A 14,557-nucleotide genomic window follows, 5' to 3' on the forward strand; every position below is an offset into this window, starting at 1 on the left:
GCTGCGCCATGCAATCCAAGGCCTTGAGGAAGTAGTCCCTCAAGCTCCTTGCCACTCAATGTGTGACGCCATGACGTCTCCATCCTGGTCAAGAGGAGGGTCCCAGGATTGGTTGCAGAGCCATCCATCTTTGTCGCATTCAAAGTCTTACAGGTTTTCGGGTAAGTCCCACAAATAGAAGAAGAGTAAGAAGTCGAAGAAGTTTTCGACTTCATTTCGTCCTTCGAAGTCGTATGTCGAGACGAGGGAGCATTGTCATTCAAGGCCTGGCTCCACGGATGAGCTGGCACCTGGGCCGTCTTCACGCCTCCCAAAGTTTACGGGAGCTGGAGCGACCCTGCCCATCTTTGCAAATTCTATAAGGCCATACACCTCATACTTGGATGGCCCGTCCCTGCTGGCATGCCTTCGGGACCCTGTGGGTTCAGGAGGGGCCCACACTGATTACCCACCAATTGGACCTCCCTTGGTTCCAGTTGCGCCCCTCAGATCCACTGATGGATCTGGGCTGGTGCCAGTCGTACCACCTTGACCTTCCCCGACATCGGTCTCCATGTCAACGGTTCATCAAAACAGCTAAACGATTATCGGATGCCATCATCATTGACATCCAGACCACGGAAAGCCACTTCAAGACAACCATTACATCGTTTAAGAAAAAACTTGACGATCAAAATAAGGAGATGAGCGAGTATAAGGAATACCTCACCCAAGCGAAAATCAACAAATTCCATAAGGATCTGAAAAATTCAGTTACTCCAAAACCTATCCCTACTCCGATGAAGACTTTTTCCCACCACCCAAAGGAGACGCAGACAATGACTCATCAGCCGACCACAGTTCAGCCTCCAGTGATTCCAGCACTGGATCCAACCGGTAACGAGGCAGAGGACACCGTGGGCTACAATGGCCACAGACCTGGCAAGGACCACAACACGGACCATTCTATGGGGCACCACCACAATTTGGCCACATGCAGAACCCCTATTTTGGCTACTCACCCATGTACCCACCAGGCCCCATGCCACTATTTGCAGGCAACCCCAGACCGCAACCGCCTTTTTTAGGCCAGGGCCGCAGATCACGCGGCAGAAGAAGGCACAACCAACAACAACAACAAGTACACTGGGCCGAGGAGGAGAATCCAGTGAGTGCACACACGCCAGAAAGCCAGAGACCTCCCGGGCACCAGCAGACAGTGACCTCACTGGTGTTCAATTTATCAAGCGTTCAGCTAAACAACAAAGAACAACAGGTACTAGAAAAGGGCCTCTCATTTGTACCGCCACCCAGACTGGATAAGCTCAAACTTCATGTTGAACTGGCGGAGTTCTTCTGCAAATTGAAACTCAAGGCGTTTTTTGAGAAATCCACTCCGGTTGACAGCATCACCAATGAAAACCCGAATGTCACCGGCTTGAGAAAAAAATCCACCTTCATTCCCCCACCTGCTACCACCACCCCCGAAATCATCACGTTTGAACAAGCGGTATGTACTGACATCGAAAAACTGAACCCCACGGGATACTTCAACAACCTGTCCAAAGCAAACAGGGATACCATCCAACACCTCCAGAACAATCCAGCCCTGGTAATTAATCCAGCAGATAAAGGTGGTGGCATCGTCCTGATGGACAAGACGGATTACGACATAGAATGTCGCCGATTACTTAGCGGCACTCGCAACTATAAGAGACTGGATCAGGACCCAAGTCCAGCACTACAAACAACCATAAAGAACTTGGTGAAGTGAGGATGTCCCTGAGTACCTGAAGGGTGGCATCTTGTGGGAGCCTGGTGTAGAGGCTCTCAATGTCCAGCCCTACCAATATTTGAGTGTTCACATCAAACGGTTCGTTGTGGATGATGTTGAGGAGATGTTTCGTGTCCTTTATATAGGTGAGGGTTTGCTGAACTAGGGGGTTGTGGAAGAAGTCGCAATATCGTGACAGGGGTTCTAGGAGGGAGTTGATGCCTGATACTATGGGTCTCCCTGGTGGTGGTAATGTGCCTTTGTGCACCTTGGGTACGGTGTAGAAGTAGGGTATTCTTACATTCTTGGGACAGAGGTAGTCAGCTTCCTGTTTAGAGATGTGTTCCAATTCACAGACCCCGTGGACATACCACACACCACGCAAATTCATCCTGGACTGTACAACCCTTGCACTCAAGGATAACACCTTCGAATACGAAGGCACCCATTTCCTACAAACAAACGGTACATCTATGGGCAGCGTTTTTGCCCCCAGTGTGGCAGGACTATACGTCCACCACTTTGAACAGACTGATGCCATGACTGACACAAACCCCTACACCGCCAACTTCAAGAAATGGCGCAGATACATCGACGATATTCTCATTATCTGGCAAGGCTCAAACCAAACCCTGGAGAGCTTCCTCACCTGGCTAAACAACAGAGACCCCTACCTGAGATTTACCAGCACTGCAAGTGCCACCACAATAGCATTCCTGGACCTCAACATCACGGTCAAAGAAGGGCTCCTTCCGACTACTACGTACCAGAAACCAACGGCAAGGAACTCCCTGCTGCACTTCGAAAGTTTCCACCCCAGACCCCTTAGGGAGAACCTCCCTTATGGCCAGTTTTTGCGTATCCGGAGAAATTGCAGCCAACTAGCAGACTACAAGAAACAGTCAACCACCCTGGCACAGAAGCTATCGGAACGTGGTTACCCTAAGGCCATCATCGCCAAGACCAGCAAGAGAGCCCGTAACCAGAACAGGGATGCACTCCTAGAAACAATCATCAAAGAGCCCCAAGAACAACCTATGACCTGCGTAACAACCTACAACACAGCCTCCAACCAGGTTGCGAAGATCATCCGCAAACACTGGAAGATCATTAACTCAGGCCCGAAGATGTGGGAGACACCACGCTTCGCCTACAAAAGATCTACCAACCTGAGAGACCAACTAGTGTCCACTCACCCCAAGCCTCAAAACACTATGGGACCCAACACCATCCTCAACACTTGGGGCCTCCCAAAAGTCACGGGACACTATCCCTGCAACGATTGCAGTGTATGCCACCTCACCCGACACACCAAAACCCTGGACCTGGAACCAGGCAGAACATGGACCCAATGCCACCACACCAATTGCAACTCCAGCAATGTAGTCTATCTCCTGACATGCCCATGTGGCCTCCGCTACATTGGTATGACCACACGCAAAGTGGTGGAACACAGAAGTACAATTAGATGCAAGAAGAACATCAGCAAATTGACAGATCATTTCCTCAACTTCAACCACACTCCCAGCGACTTGACTTGGACCGTGATTGAACAATTCACCACCAACAGGAATGATAATGACAAGTTCCTCCTCAGTAAGGATCAACGGTGGATCTACCGCCTTTCCCTCCACAAACATGGACTTAATGATGCCATACCTTGGAATTCCTTAAACCTGTGACCCCCACTATATGGGCTAACCTGTGACCTTAGTACCTGGCTAGCTCCCCTGACTCTGTCAAGCCCACTGTCTGGGATATAACTCACTGCCCACCTCTACGGGGGGCCCATTCTATCCACTGCGCTTATCACTGCGCTACCGCACACCTTGGTCCTCTTGGCACCCCAGCTGCCCACTGCGGGGGCACCAATACCTCATCATTTAATACATTTGGTGGTATCTGCCCCTTGATTCTGGTGTGTCTCTTTGGCACCCCGGTTGCCCCCCTGAAAAGGTGCCAATGCCTCGCCCCCCAATACTGAGATATCACGTCGCGATACTAAGTACAACCGCGCATGCGCTTAACGCGGCATCCAGAACTACCGCACATGCGCAGAAAGCAATCCTCACTGCGCACGCGCAAGCTTGTCTCTATTCCACGTATGCCCTTAGCAGCGGGTGCCGGCACGAGAGTCTCTACCATTTCTCCTCCAGGTGCTGGTACTCACGATCAGTATTTAACAACGCCGCGACCCTCGCTCGGGTTCCGGAGGCTGATGGCGGCACAACAGGTACCCAGCAGGCATTGACCGACATTCTTGTGAGTATGCTGAACTCTACGCATCCACCGGGTAAGCGTTTCTCTCCTCACAGGTTCTAACTCTCAGTGGTCCCTTTCATGGTCATCCCCTTGCCGATTCACTCCAGGAGGCATACCAGGCAATTCGCCAGCGTGAGAAACATTTTTACTTACACTCATGCCACCTGTGTGTGTGATGCTCGCTTTCTAGCCTCACCACGCCATGTTCTCCCGATAAAATCACCAACAGCACCACCTATGCTGTTACACTTTCGCCGTGCTATAGTCCTTCCTCCCCACGAAGCACTTATAAACCGGCCATAATGTCTAGTGACCTTAAAGACATATGCTAATTGACTCTTCTGTATGTCCCGTTTTTGTCCTACATGTCTTGTCTTACATGTTACATGCTAAGGTATGCTTGATGAGGGAATCCCCTCATACACTTAGAGCACCTTAGCGAGTGCGACACAGGCGATAAACACTCACTTAATAAGTATAATAACTCCTTTTAAATTGCACTCACACTCTTTATGGTCCTGAGGAAAGCCAGCATAACAAAAGGCACTGGCTGAAACATGTCGACCTACACTGGATGTAGGTGGTCTTAACTTCACCACCACAACATCCAACTACCTTGTTTTTTTTTTTAAAGACCTTTATTGTACAATTCTGTAATGACACAGCATAAGGCCTACAACCCCGGGGGCTGGCAGCATTGTTCATCATATCTGTTCAGCGTTTTCTGATTTACACAGCCTTTCAGCCGACATCCCAGGGGTTCGGCGGCAAGTTAAGTGTGGGTGTACATAATTCAAGCAATTTGTATAACGGATAACCCACCGGTCTAATATTTTCTTATTTGGGTTTGATATTAATGTTTTCTTTGAACTTATAACAAACAAACACGTTGACAGTCAATACGACAATAGTTCTACGAAGTGTAAAAGTACATCCTTGCTTAGGATTAGAATTACAAAAACAGCCTCTAGTGTAAAGTCCCACTGCGCACTCTAGTTCGGTCAATAATGTAACAGTTTCAGTCCCATTCCCCCTCCACCTCCTCATCGGAGCCGGCATCCTCATCTTCCGGCAATGGATCACACAGGTCTCCTCTATATGCATTCCAGAAGGACCAAACCTTGTTCCACTTACGCGGGTAGGCTCTATTGACATACACTGCCCGTTCTGTAATCATTAACAGATCCATGTTCCTGCTCCATTGTGCCAACGTGGGCAGCTCTGGGGCTCCCCATTTTTGCGCAATGTCTCGTTTTGCTACCATTATGGCCAGTGTGCCCCATATCAGCCCATATCTGGACAGATCGTGTGGACCCCAAATGTTTAATATGCATTTACGTGGCAACTGCCTTGTTTTTAACTGCTCACGGAGACCCAGTTATTAAAATTTAATTTACCCTCGGGTACTGGGATCACAGTGAAGCTGTTTTAATCTTCACCACTTCACTCACCACACTGTACTCTCAGCAACATACCTGTTCCGCTGTAATCCGGCATCGTAGCACACCCGGGACACGCTAGGTGTCACTGGGTGGGCCCGATGATCAAGCATGCCACCAACTAGGTTGGTGGGTGAGGGCTTCATGAACACCTACTAGGTGCCTGCTGATAAATACAGCCTAGAGTCCTACTTAGGTCACCCTTGGCTAGTCCTTGTTGATATTATATAACGGTTCAGGGGCCGCCATCTCCATTCTTGTCCTTGACTTTGACATGGAGCCAGGGGGGCTTCGTCCGACGCGGACTCTGGCACCAACTGGAACCTATTCCTATGAGCTAGGACTTGTGGAAGATTGGGAGGAACCACTGGATCCTGAGGAATACCAGTTCCTAGACCCTGACATATACTTGTGTGAGGAATTGGCAGATACCAGAGGACTGGACACCTATTCAGATACTGACTTGGTCTTTCCTTCTACAGTAGCAATGCAGGATGGTGCCACATTTGCTATGGTGGTGAGGAGGGCAGCCGAGGTCCTGGACATTCAGCTGCTCTTGGTAGCGGTCAAGACTAACGTCTTGTTGGAGGAGTCCCCTCTTGAGAAGCGCTTCTTCAATTTAACAAAGCCCTCATGGACGTCCAAGTCCTGCACAGTGGCTCCTGTGAATAGGACTATTGCCCACCGCCATCGCCCCACCTGCCCCAGGGGACCCCTCTTTCCTCACCCATCATCCCACCCCAGAAAACTTAGTGGTCCAAGCCTCTACTTCCCACTTAAATCCTGGAGTATTCCCTACCATTCCACCAGATGGGGAATTCAAGAGGCTGGACACCTTAGGCAAGAAATTGTTTTCTTCCGCCAGCCTGGCATTGCGGTCTGTGAACACAGCATGCCTTTTGGGCTATTACTCCCAATCCTTGTGGGATTCGATTGCGCAAGTGCTGCCTGTAGTCCCGGAGGAGGCACAGGCCATACTGCATGGCTGATGGGAGAGATGCAGCTACGTTCACAACCATAAGTGGGCTGGATACGACGGACTCACTAGGCAGGGTGGTTTCTTTGGTGGCCTTAAGGCGCCATGCCTGGCTGAGGACAACTGGCTTTTCCGGGGATGTCCAAGCTTCGCTTATGGACATGTCCTTTTATGGCTACCTTCTCTTACAAGACAAGGCGGATTCTGCACTGGAGAGCTTCATGGACCTCAGGGCTACGGCCAGGTCCTTGCGTCTTTCCTTGGGCCCCTGTCAAGCTCGGTCCACCTTTTCATCCTTTCTTGGCTACAGTAGGAGCTTTCAGCCCCGCGCCTCTACCTGCCCACCCACCAGGACCTGCAAGCTTCCCAGCCTCTGTGTGGCCAAGGATGCAGCACCCACATACCTCGTGGGTCAGGCAGCCAGAGGTCTGGCCATTCCACCACCCCACTTTGCCTATCACTGGCCAAGAAGCAACCCCTGAGGATTTGCATGCTCATTCTACCAGAGATAAGGCTGCAACCACTGCGTTAGCATGCGGAGGTCTGGTCCTGGACATCTGCCAGACAGCAACGTGGGCTTCCCTGCCCACTTTCACTACTGGCAGGCTGGACAGTCTGGTCCTTCGGGATGGACAGTTTGCTTGTTCGGCCCAATGGGACTTTTTAGTAAGAAACAGTTCTCACACACACCTAAAGTGAGGTATTGCTTGGGTTTCTGTTGTATGGTAAGGAATCTGCCACTAGAAGTCTATATCAGATGAACAAATTACTTGCCTTCGGTATCGCCTTATCTTGTAGAGACTCTATCTAGCTGCAGATTCCTTAATCCTCCCCACTCTGCACTTGGATTATCAGGGCCCTAGTTTTCGACACCAGTGGTCAGTGTTCTCCGTGGCTCCACACTCCTAGAAAGTTGCAGAAAGAAACAGACATCAGCACGCTGGGGTGGCACCTATATAGGCATGGGGCACGTCACTTCCGGCGCAGATGATGCCGAATATGCACCGCGAAGCCGAGCTACGCCACCTACTGGCGCACAAGGGTACGGTTCATGAAAAATGTCTGGATCTAGTCTGACACCTAGGGGATAATACTAAGGTAAGAAATCAGCAGCAAGTTAGTTTCTACCAGATAAGGCATTACCGAAGGTAAATAACTTGTTCTTCACAAACCAGATGGTGTAATTTGCGCATCTTGTTTTGCAAATTTCCCTTAGTCCATCGGGCCTTATATTGCCAACTGTATACATTCATCATCAAATGGCCACAGAAAAGGAGGAAGCCAAGTCCATGAATTATAAGGTAACCGGTTCTGGGTGTGGGCACATGTCCTCTGGCTTTTATGTTGCTTTGTGTTTGGCAAAAATACACAATTCAATCCTTGCATCAGAGATCCACATGGAAAGGAACGTGGGAAGGGAGACAATGAAGGGAGACACTGAAACCTAACTGCCTTTCTTAACATCTGCTTTCTAGAATCAACGAGTCTAAGTGCAGGTTTACATATTTTATTAATTTTCCTCAGCAACAGCTGTGGTTCAATCCTCAACTGGGCATGATGTCCCATAAAGAAACAGATACACTGGGTAAAGCAAGGCAAGTAGCACCCAGGAAATGCACAAGATGCCAAATAAAATTGCCATTGATCTGAGAGGCTATTACCCGGTGGTATTTGTGTAAGTAGAAGAGGGATATCTTAGTACTGATAATTAGAACTAGGAAAGAAAAGTACTTGTAATTTCAAAGGATTATCATGTCTACCTCCAGCCCCGTATGCATACAAAAGGCCACCGATCAAGCCACTTAAAAACAAAATAATAAAGTGTAAAAGGAACAAATCTCGCACCAGCAGATGAACATTCTAACTAACAAGACAAAATAAGGAAAAGTAACCAACAATATTGAATTTTTAATAGTGCAGATTTAGATGCTGGAACTAAAGAGCATTAATAAAGGCCAAAACCACCTCTACAACTTCAACAAATGCATGCAAAAATCAAGAAACACCACCAGTCCAAAGGTTGCCAGAGAAAGAGCAAAACTAACAATTGGATGTTGTAAGAAATTGGATTATTATTTGGTGTGGGCGACTACTCACCTCAAGGAATAATCACAACCCTAGTCATTGTGAACACTTAGAGTCACTAAATTAATCTGAGCTCAGCTCCCTCGTAGCTATGGTATAGAGCAGTAAGATTTAACTTAGGGCAGTGCAGCGCCAAACAATAATAATGTCAAGATACATTACAATAAAAATCCCATACAGAATTAGAAAAATAGAGTACAATTTAATAAACAAAATGACACCCAATAACGAAAATCCAATAATGTAAACCGGTGATATGAATTTTTAAAATATTTAAGTAGAAATAGTGCGAAAAAGCACAAATCTCCAATGGTAGTCAATGGTCGCAGTAGACTAGGCCATAGGCTCAATTTGAGGATGACTACGACGGTGCATGGGTCTTATACACCAACTAGATTCATCCTGATTGAAGATTTTCCCTTTCAACTTAGTGCGTTAAGGCATAATCCACCACAGGAGTACAATTCTAGGTCCCTATGGATGCATTTGTAGGCACATATGGTGTCAGGCAGAGGCCACCAGCAGAGTGCTGTCCAGGTGCTGTTTCCTATGGTCAGCTGGGTACTTCCATGAAAAAGCTTCTTGTAGCTTGTTGTTTCCCTGTAACTTGAACACAAGGTTAGCCTTATGACCCTTTGAGCCTACTTCTTTGATCCGGATACAACTGGGAGCATGTCCAATCCGCCAGGCTCCTCTCAGGTTACAGACAGCAAGCCCAGTACCTATCTTCCGCAGATCCAGAAAATGTTCTGAAGTGAGTGCCTGGATGTGCTACTGTTATGCCTAGTACTAGCTACTGGGTGGGGATGTCTTGTGAAGGCGTGTACTCCAGGAAAGGGACCTCTGTAGTTTTTATTAACTTAGTAAGATGTGATCCAGAAATGGATTCCTCTTTGGTACTTCAGTATTTTACAGCTTTTAGCAATCTGGCAATTTTGCTTACAAACACAGTTCTGAAAATGAATCCAACTAAAGAATTGGAATTTTGAACCGACTTGACATCACAATCACATGATACAGTCTTAACAGTTCATCATTACCCTTAGCTGCCAGACACTGCCACTCTGCCAAAACCGGACTCTTGCTTTCCATTAAGTGTATTTTGGATGCCCCATGTCCACTGTTCAAATGAACAGTGAGCCTCTAACCCATCGATTTGTCTTAGGCTGCCTCTTACGATATGGTTATCACATTTCCAGAGCGCACAAACATATAATGATGACATTGTCACCATTGCCATTATTGCTCTCACATTGTCTCTTAGTACGCAGATTGACATTTAAGATCCCCTGCTTTCCTTACTTTTTTCCAGGCTGGGAATGTGGTGACAGGAGAGATGGTGGAGGAACTCCTGCTCTCGGGCGCTGACATCATCAAAGTGGGGATTGGCCCAGGTATGAGAAACCTTACCTTGTGACGCTTTTGTAAACTGTTGCAGTAGCAGTGTCCTGCTCTACTATCTTTGGCCAAGAGTCCCCACACCAAGATATATCCAATTTGTGACACTAATAAAACGTTCTCTTTTTATACAAATCACACCGTGTCCTTTCCTTTTCGCATGTCTAGGGTCCGTTTGCACCACACGTACAAAGACCGGTGTAGGCTACCCTCAGCTGAGTGCTGTGATCGAGTGCGCTGATGCCGCCCATGGATTGCAGGGGCACATCATCTCGGTAAGTTGTCAGGGCTTTTACACAAGTGACCTACTTGGTTCTAACATCTAAAGGTATTTGATGCAATATCTACACATCCTGGGGTCTTCATTGATATTCATGAAAACCAAATTTTGACATATCTTCTATCCTGTTTTAAAAGTGGAAATAAAAGAAACATGGTGCTCACTCTCCCAGATTGCAGTGTCAGCCTAGTTGATTAACTGGTTATATTTGTTTTACTTGATATCAGAAATTCGACTTTAAAGGCAGTTTTTGAAGTTCACATTAAACTTGCATGCTGTCTTTGAAACCTATTATTTGAATTGGCTCCTTAAGGCTGATATGCAAGAAAAACTCATATGATTTGAGGACTACTCTCCCCGTTGCAGAAAATGTGGACCATATAACTACACAAAATAGGTACACCTGCACCAGTATAAACCGTTCAGTACTTGACACCTGTCCTAGACACCAAATAAAAAAGAATATATTCTTCATTGGAATAACATCATCTCTGACCTAGAAGTTTACAGAAATGTCATCCAAGTAAGCCCTGCGTGCCTGGCACATTTCTTCACCGCTGGGTTTGAAAGTGTCTTCTTTGCCGATCAAGAGGAATGATTTTATTACCAATGGTCTCAGATATGAACATTCGTACATTTTCTCTTGGAGTTCCCTCTCACAATGTTGCTACATTTCGCCATTCGGCCAAGTTTTGCCAAGTTTAAAAAAACATTTGAAAACCTAGTTGTTCTAGCTGTTGGGTGTTTGTGCTGGCTCGGTGCCGAGATATATCTCCGGGTATGATTTGTTGCACTATTACAAGTAGAAATATCATAACATGACAGTGGATATCTCCATGGGATAGGGTGCTCACAAGAATCTAACAGTTTAAGTGACTTGGTTAAATAGAGCTAAGACTTGCCACATCCCGGTGCTGGAACTTAGGGTCACCCATCTAGCCTTATGATCCATACATACAACATAACAGTCCATTATCTGAACAAGGAGGTTGTAATAAGAGCCATGACCCGCTTGAGGGAAGCTCTGCAAATGACAGCAGTTTACCCACAAAGCATGAAAGCATGCAAGCTCGGCAGAAGTTCCCATCAAATTCAAACAGACCGCGCTAAGGATGCTCCTCATAGCTCTGGACCTGCGTAGCTAGTCCTGATCCTCTCCCCAGAGTGCCCCGTAAATCCACACCTTAGCCCTTTTGTTGCTGAGCTTGCTCCTGAGTATATGCAGTATGATTACCTGAACCTCTCTCCAGTATGGTTGAATATCCTGAAGATAACCAAACACACAGATGAGAATACGTGCAAGTAGAAGAGTTTATGTGGCCAAATGTGACTGATAAGTTTAGCAGCATTAAAAAAATTCCCACCTTAAATGTCTCACTTTGTCATTCTAGTGATTAAAGTTTTTTTTTAAAGTGTTAAAGTTAGAATCTTCTCCAGTGAGAAGGCTAAACCCATGCCATGCCTTTTTAGGTCTCGGACCGAAGGCTGGCTTGCCAGCCGGAAGTCGGAGATTTAATGATCTTCAGTAGGGCAGTTTAACCCGCCTCTCTCCTCTGCCTCTCCTCCATTGGCTGGCTTCCTAAACGGAGGCCAGCCATTGGAGGAGAGAGGCCTCACTCGAAACAAGCTCCGTCTCTTTCGGATTCGGGGGCGTGTTTTTGGTGTTCTTTCGCTCTGTGACGTCACCCGTCACTCAGAACGCCAAAACACGCCCCCGAATCCGAACGTTTTCGGATGCTTGCGGCCGCCATTTTGTTTTTGTTGTTGTGGTCTTCGGGGGCACCGTCGCCCGCACCGACCTGCCTCAGTCCTGCCAAGCGTCAGCCACTTGCAGCTACTGAATGAATGATGGAGGAGACATGGTGAGCATTTTCTTCATTATATCAAATTCTGTTCAGCTTGAAAATATGAAGGGATGACATTGTTTGTGTTAGGACTCCTTGGTGACCCGCACCGACCTGCCTGAGTCCTGCCAAGCGTCTTTTGCCAACGGCGCCTGTCACTGACTGTGCGCGTCACGGTGTGGCTCTCTCTGCTGCTCGAGGTGCTGGCTGCCTGTGTCCCAGCAAACAGTTAACAGCAGCGCGCAGCTCTCTGAGAGCCGGCGCTACAATGTATCGGAGTATGGGTACTCCCGCCTCACGTCCGGCCGCCAGGAACTGACAGGAAGTTAGTCGTGGGGGAATCTGAGTGAGCATGCAGGCTGCCTCACTCAGTTGCTCACTCTCCCTCATCATGATGGCACCAGGCAGGGTGGGGGGCGGGGGGGTCCCGACCATCTGGCCGCATCATGTGCGGCACGCAGCTGAGGTCAGGGTGAGCCGGCAAATGTCTCTGGGCTGGCGCGGCCAGCCCCCCACAGGAGGACGAGCGCGGCTGCGGCGGGGGAGCCGCGCCGCCATAGAGGCAAGGACTGTGGAGACTGGACAGCAGCTCAGCTGACCTGAGCTCAGTGCCTCAGAGTGGATGAAGATAGCACTGGCACAGGCAGTATCATGGCAGCAGGCAGTGTGTCTGTGCTGCTACACAATCGTGGCTCTAGGCTGGGCAGCAGGCAGGTCAGTCAACAATAAGTAAGTGGACAGTCGAGCCACCCCCTCGCTGTGCTTGCTTCCCTGCCCTCGCTAATGCTTGAACTAGGTAGGCAGCCAGACCCAGTGTGCTTTATGCTGTATACAGTGCGCACCCATACTCCCGTTTAAAGCTCTCTTGTGGCTGTGACTTTGTCCCGAGAGATCTCTCTGTATACTTGGAGTAAAGCCCTGTGCAGCAGGGCCGGAGGCCGACGGGCCTTGGAGCTGCCCGTTCGTCACCTTAAACTGAACTAATGAAGATTATTTTACTGAATGTGTGAATCTGTGTAAGTCTATACTTTCAAGTGATTCATTTTCACTACTGATGAGATGTTGGGTTGGTGTGCCTCCTGTAAAGAAACGTGTGACTTGGTTGAAGGAGGCCACGTGTAGCATTTTATTTTGCTGTCGTTGATTAAATATCGTTAAATTATCGCTGCGCTTGCGTTTAAGCGCTACACAAGATAGTGATTCATAATCACTGTGTGCCACTTATAAACATGGGTGTGTGCCCAGTGGGCCAGGGCAGAGCGAGGCCTTCTCGCTCCTTCTGTCACCCCTGGCGCACCTCTTTAACAGTGCGTGACATCCCTGGCAGGCATCTCCGTGCCTACGTTGGCATCACACCCACCTTGGCACGTGTGTTAGCCGAAATGGGGCTCGAGAGTTGTGCAGGCGGTATAAAATCAAAGGACACACACTGTCTGCTTTATACTAAGTACCTTCTGGCAGCTTTATCAGCTGCTAATCTTTTAAAATGGCGGCGGGGCCCGCCCCCCGAACAAAAAGGCAATTCTCATTTTGATTCCGTCAAATAACTGGATGCACAGCCGCCAAATGCCTCCCCGGGAGACGAAGATGCTCTTTTCAGAAGCAGATGTCCACCTATATATATAGCTTAACTGTGGCGTTAAACCCGTTTCCAGGCGTTCTTATTTTGGCCAGTTTATCAGACAAAGGAAATGAAGAAGGGTGAATCCATATGCCCAGGATCACACAGTGTGGTAAATCCGGTGACACAGCTAGAAATGTTAAGTCACAAAACCAAATCTCCACTCAGGCGTTTTGAAGTTTCTAGCTCTTAGCATTATAATTAACTCATTTCGTCGCCCCTTTCTTCCCCCCCAAAAAAACCAAGTACGCTATGATTTGGGTGCAGTTTTCCTGATTAAATATTGTTCCGTTCAGTCACTGGATAAATGTTGAGTTGGACCGTGCGCATAAAACGTCAGAACGGTTTTCTTGTAGAACTTCTTTAAGCTTAAGGGAACTGTGAGAGCTGTGTGGGCTGTGAGAGCTGTGTGGGCTGTGAGAGCTGTGTGGGCTGTGTGGGCTGTGAGAGCTGTGTGGGCTGTGAGAGCTGTGTGGGCTGTGAGGGCTGTGAGAGCTGTGTGGGCTGTGTGGGCTATGAGAGCTGTGTGGGCTATGACAGCTGTGTGGGCTATGAGAGCTGTGTGGGCTATGAGAGCTGTGTGGGCTATGAGAGCTGTGTGGGCTGTGAGAGCTGTGTGGGCTGTGAGAGCTGTGTGGGCTGTGAGAGCTGTGTGGGCTGTGAGAGCTGTGAGAGCTGTGAGAGCTGTGAGAGCTGTGAGGGCTGTGAGGGCTGTGAGGGCTGTGAGAGCTGTGTGGGCTATGTGGGCTGTGAGAGCTGTGTGGGCTGTGTGGGCTGTGTGGGCTGTGAGGGCTGTGAGGGCTGTGTGGGCTGTGTGGGCTGTGTGGGCTGTGAGAGCTGTGTGGGCTGTGAGAGCTGTGTGTGCTGCAGTGGCGGCTGGTGACATTTGTTAGTGATGG

The 14,557-nt window shown here is 48.4% G+C and overlaps 1 protein-coding gene across 1 annotated transcript in view; it reads left to right on the forward strand.

The window, feature by feature from the left end:
• GMPR2 (guanosine monophosphate reductase 2) overlaps positions 1-14,557 on the forward strand; it is a 288,749-nt gene that overhangs the window by 92,911 nt on the left and 181,281 nt on the right. The window contains exons 6-7 of the mRNA XM_078644940.1: positions 9,828-9,909; positions 10,082-10,188. Of these exons, the coding sequence (XP_078501066.1) occupies positions 9,828-9,909; positions 10,082-10,188 (189 nt within the window). The remainder of the gene's footprint in view (positions 1-9,827; positions 9,910-10,081; positions 10,189-14,557) is intronic.

The sequence above is a fragment of the Lissotriton helveticus genome, chromosome 5_1 (assembly GCF_964261635.1).
Source record: "Lissotriton helveticus chromosome 5_1, aLisHel1.1, whole genome shotgun sequence".
NCBI classification, from domain to species: domain Eukaryota; kingdom Metazoa; phylum Chordata; class Amphibia; order Caudata; family Salamandridae; genus Lissotriton; species Lissotriton helveticus.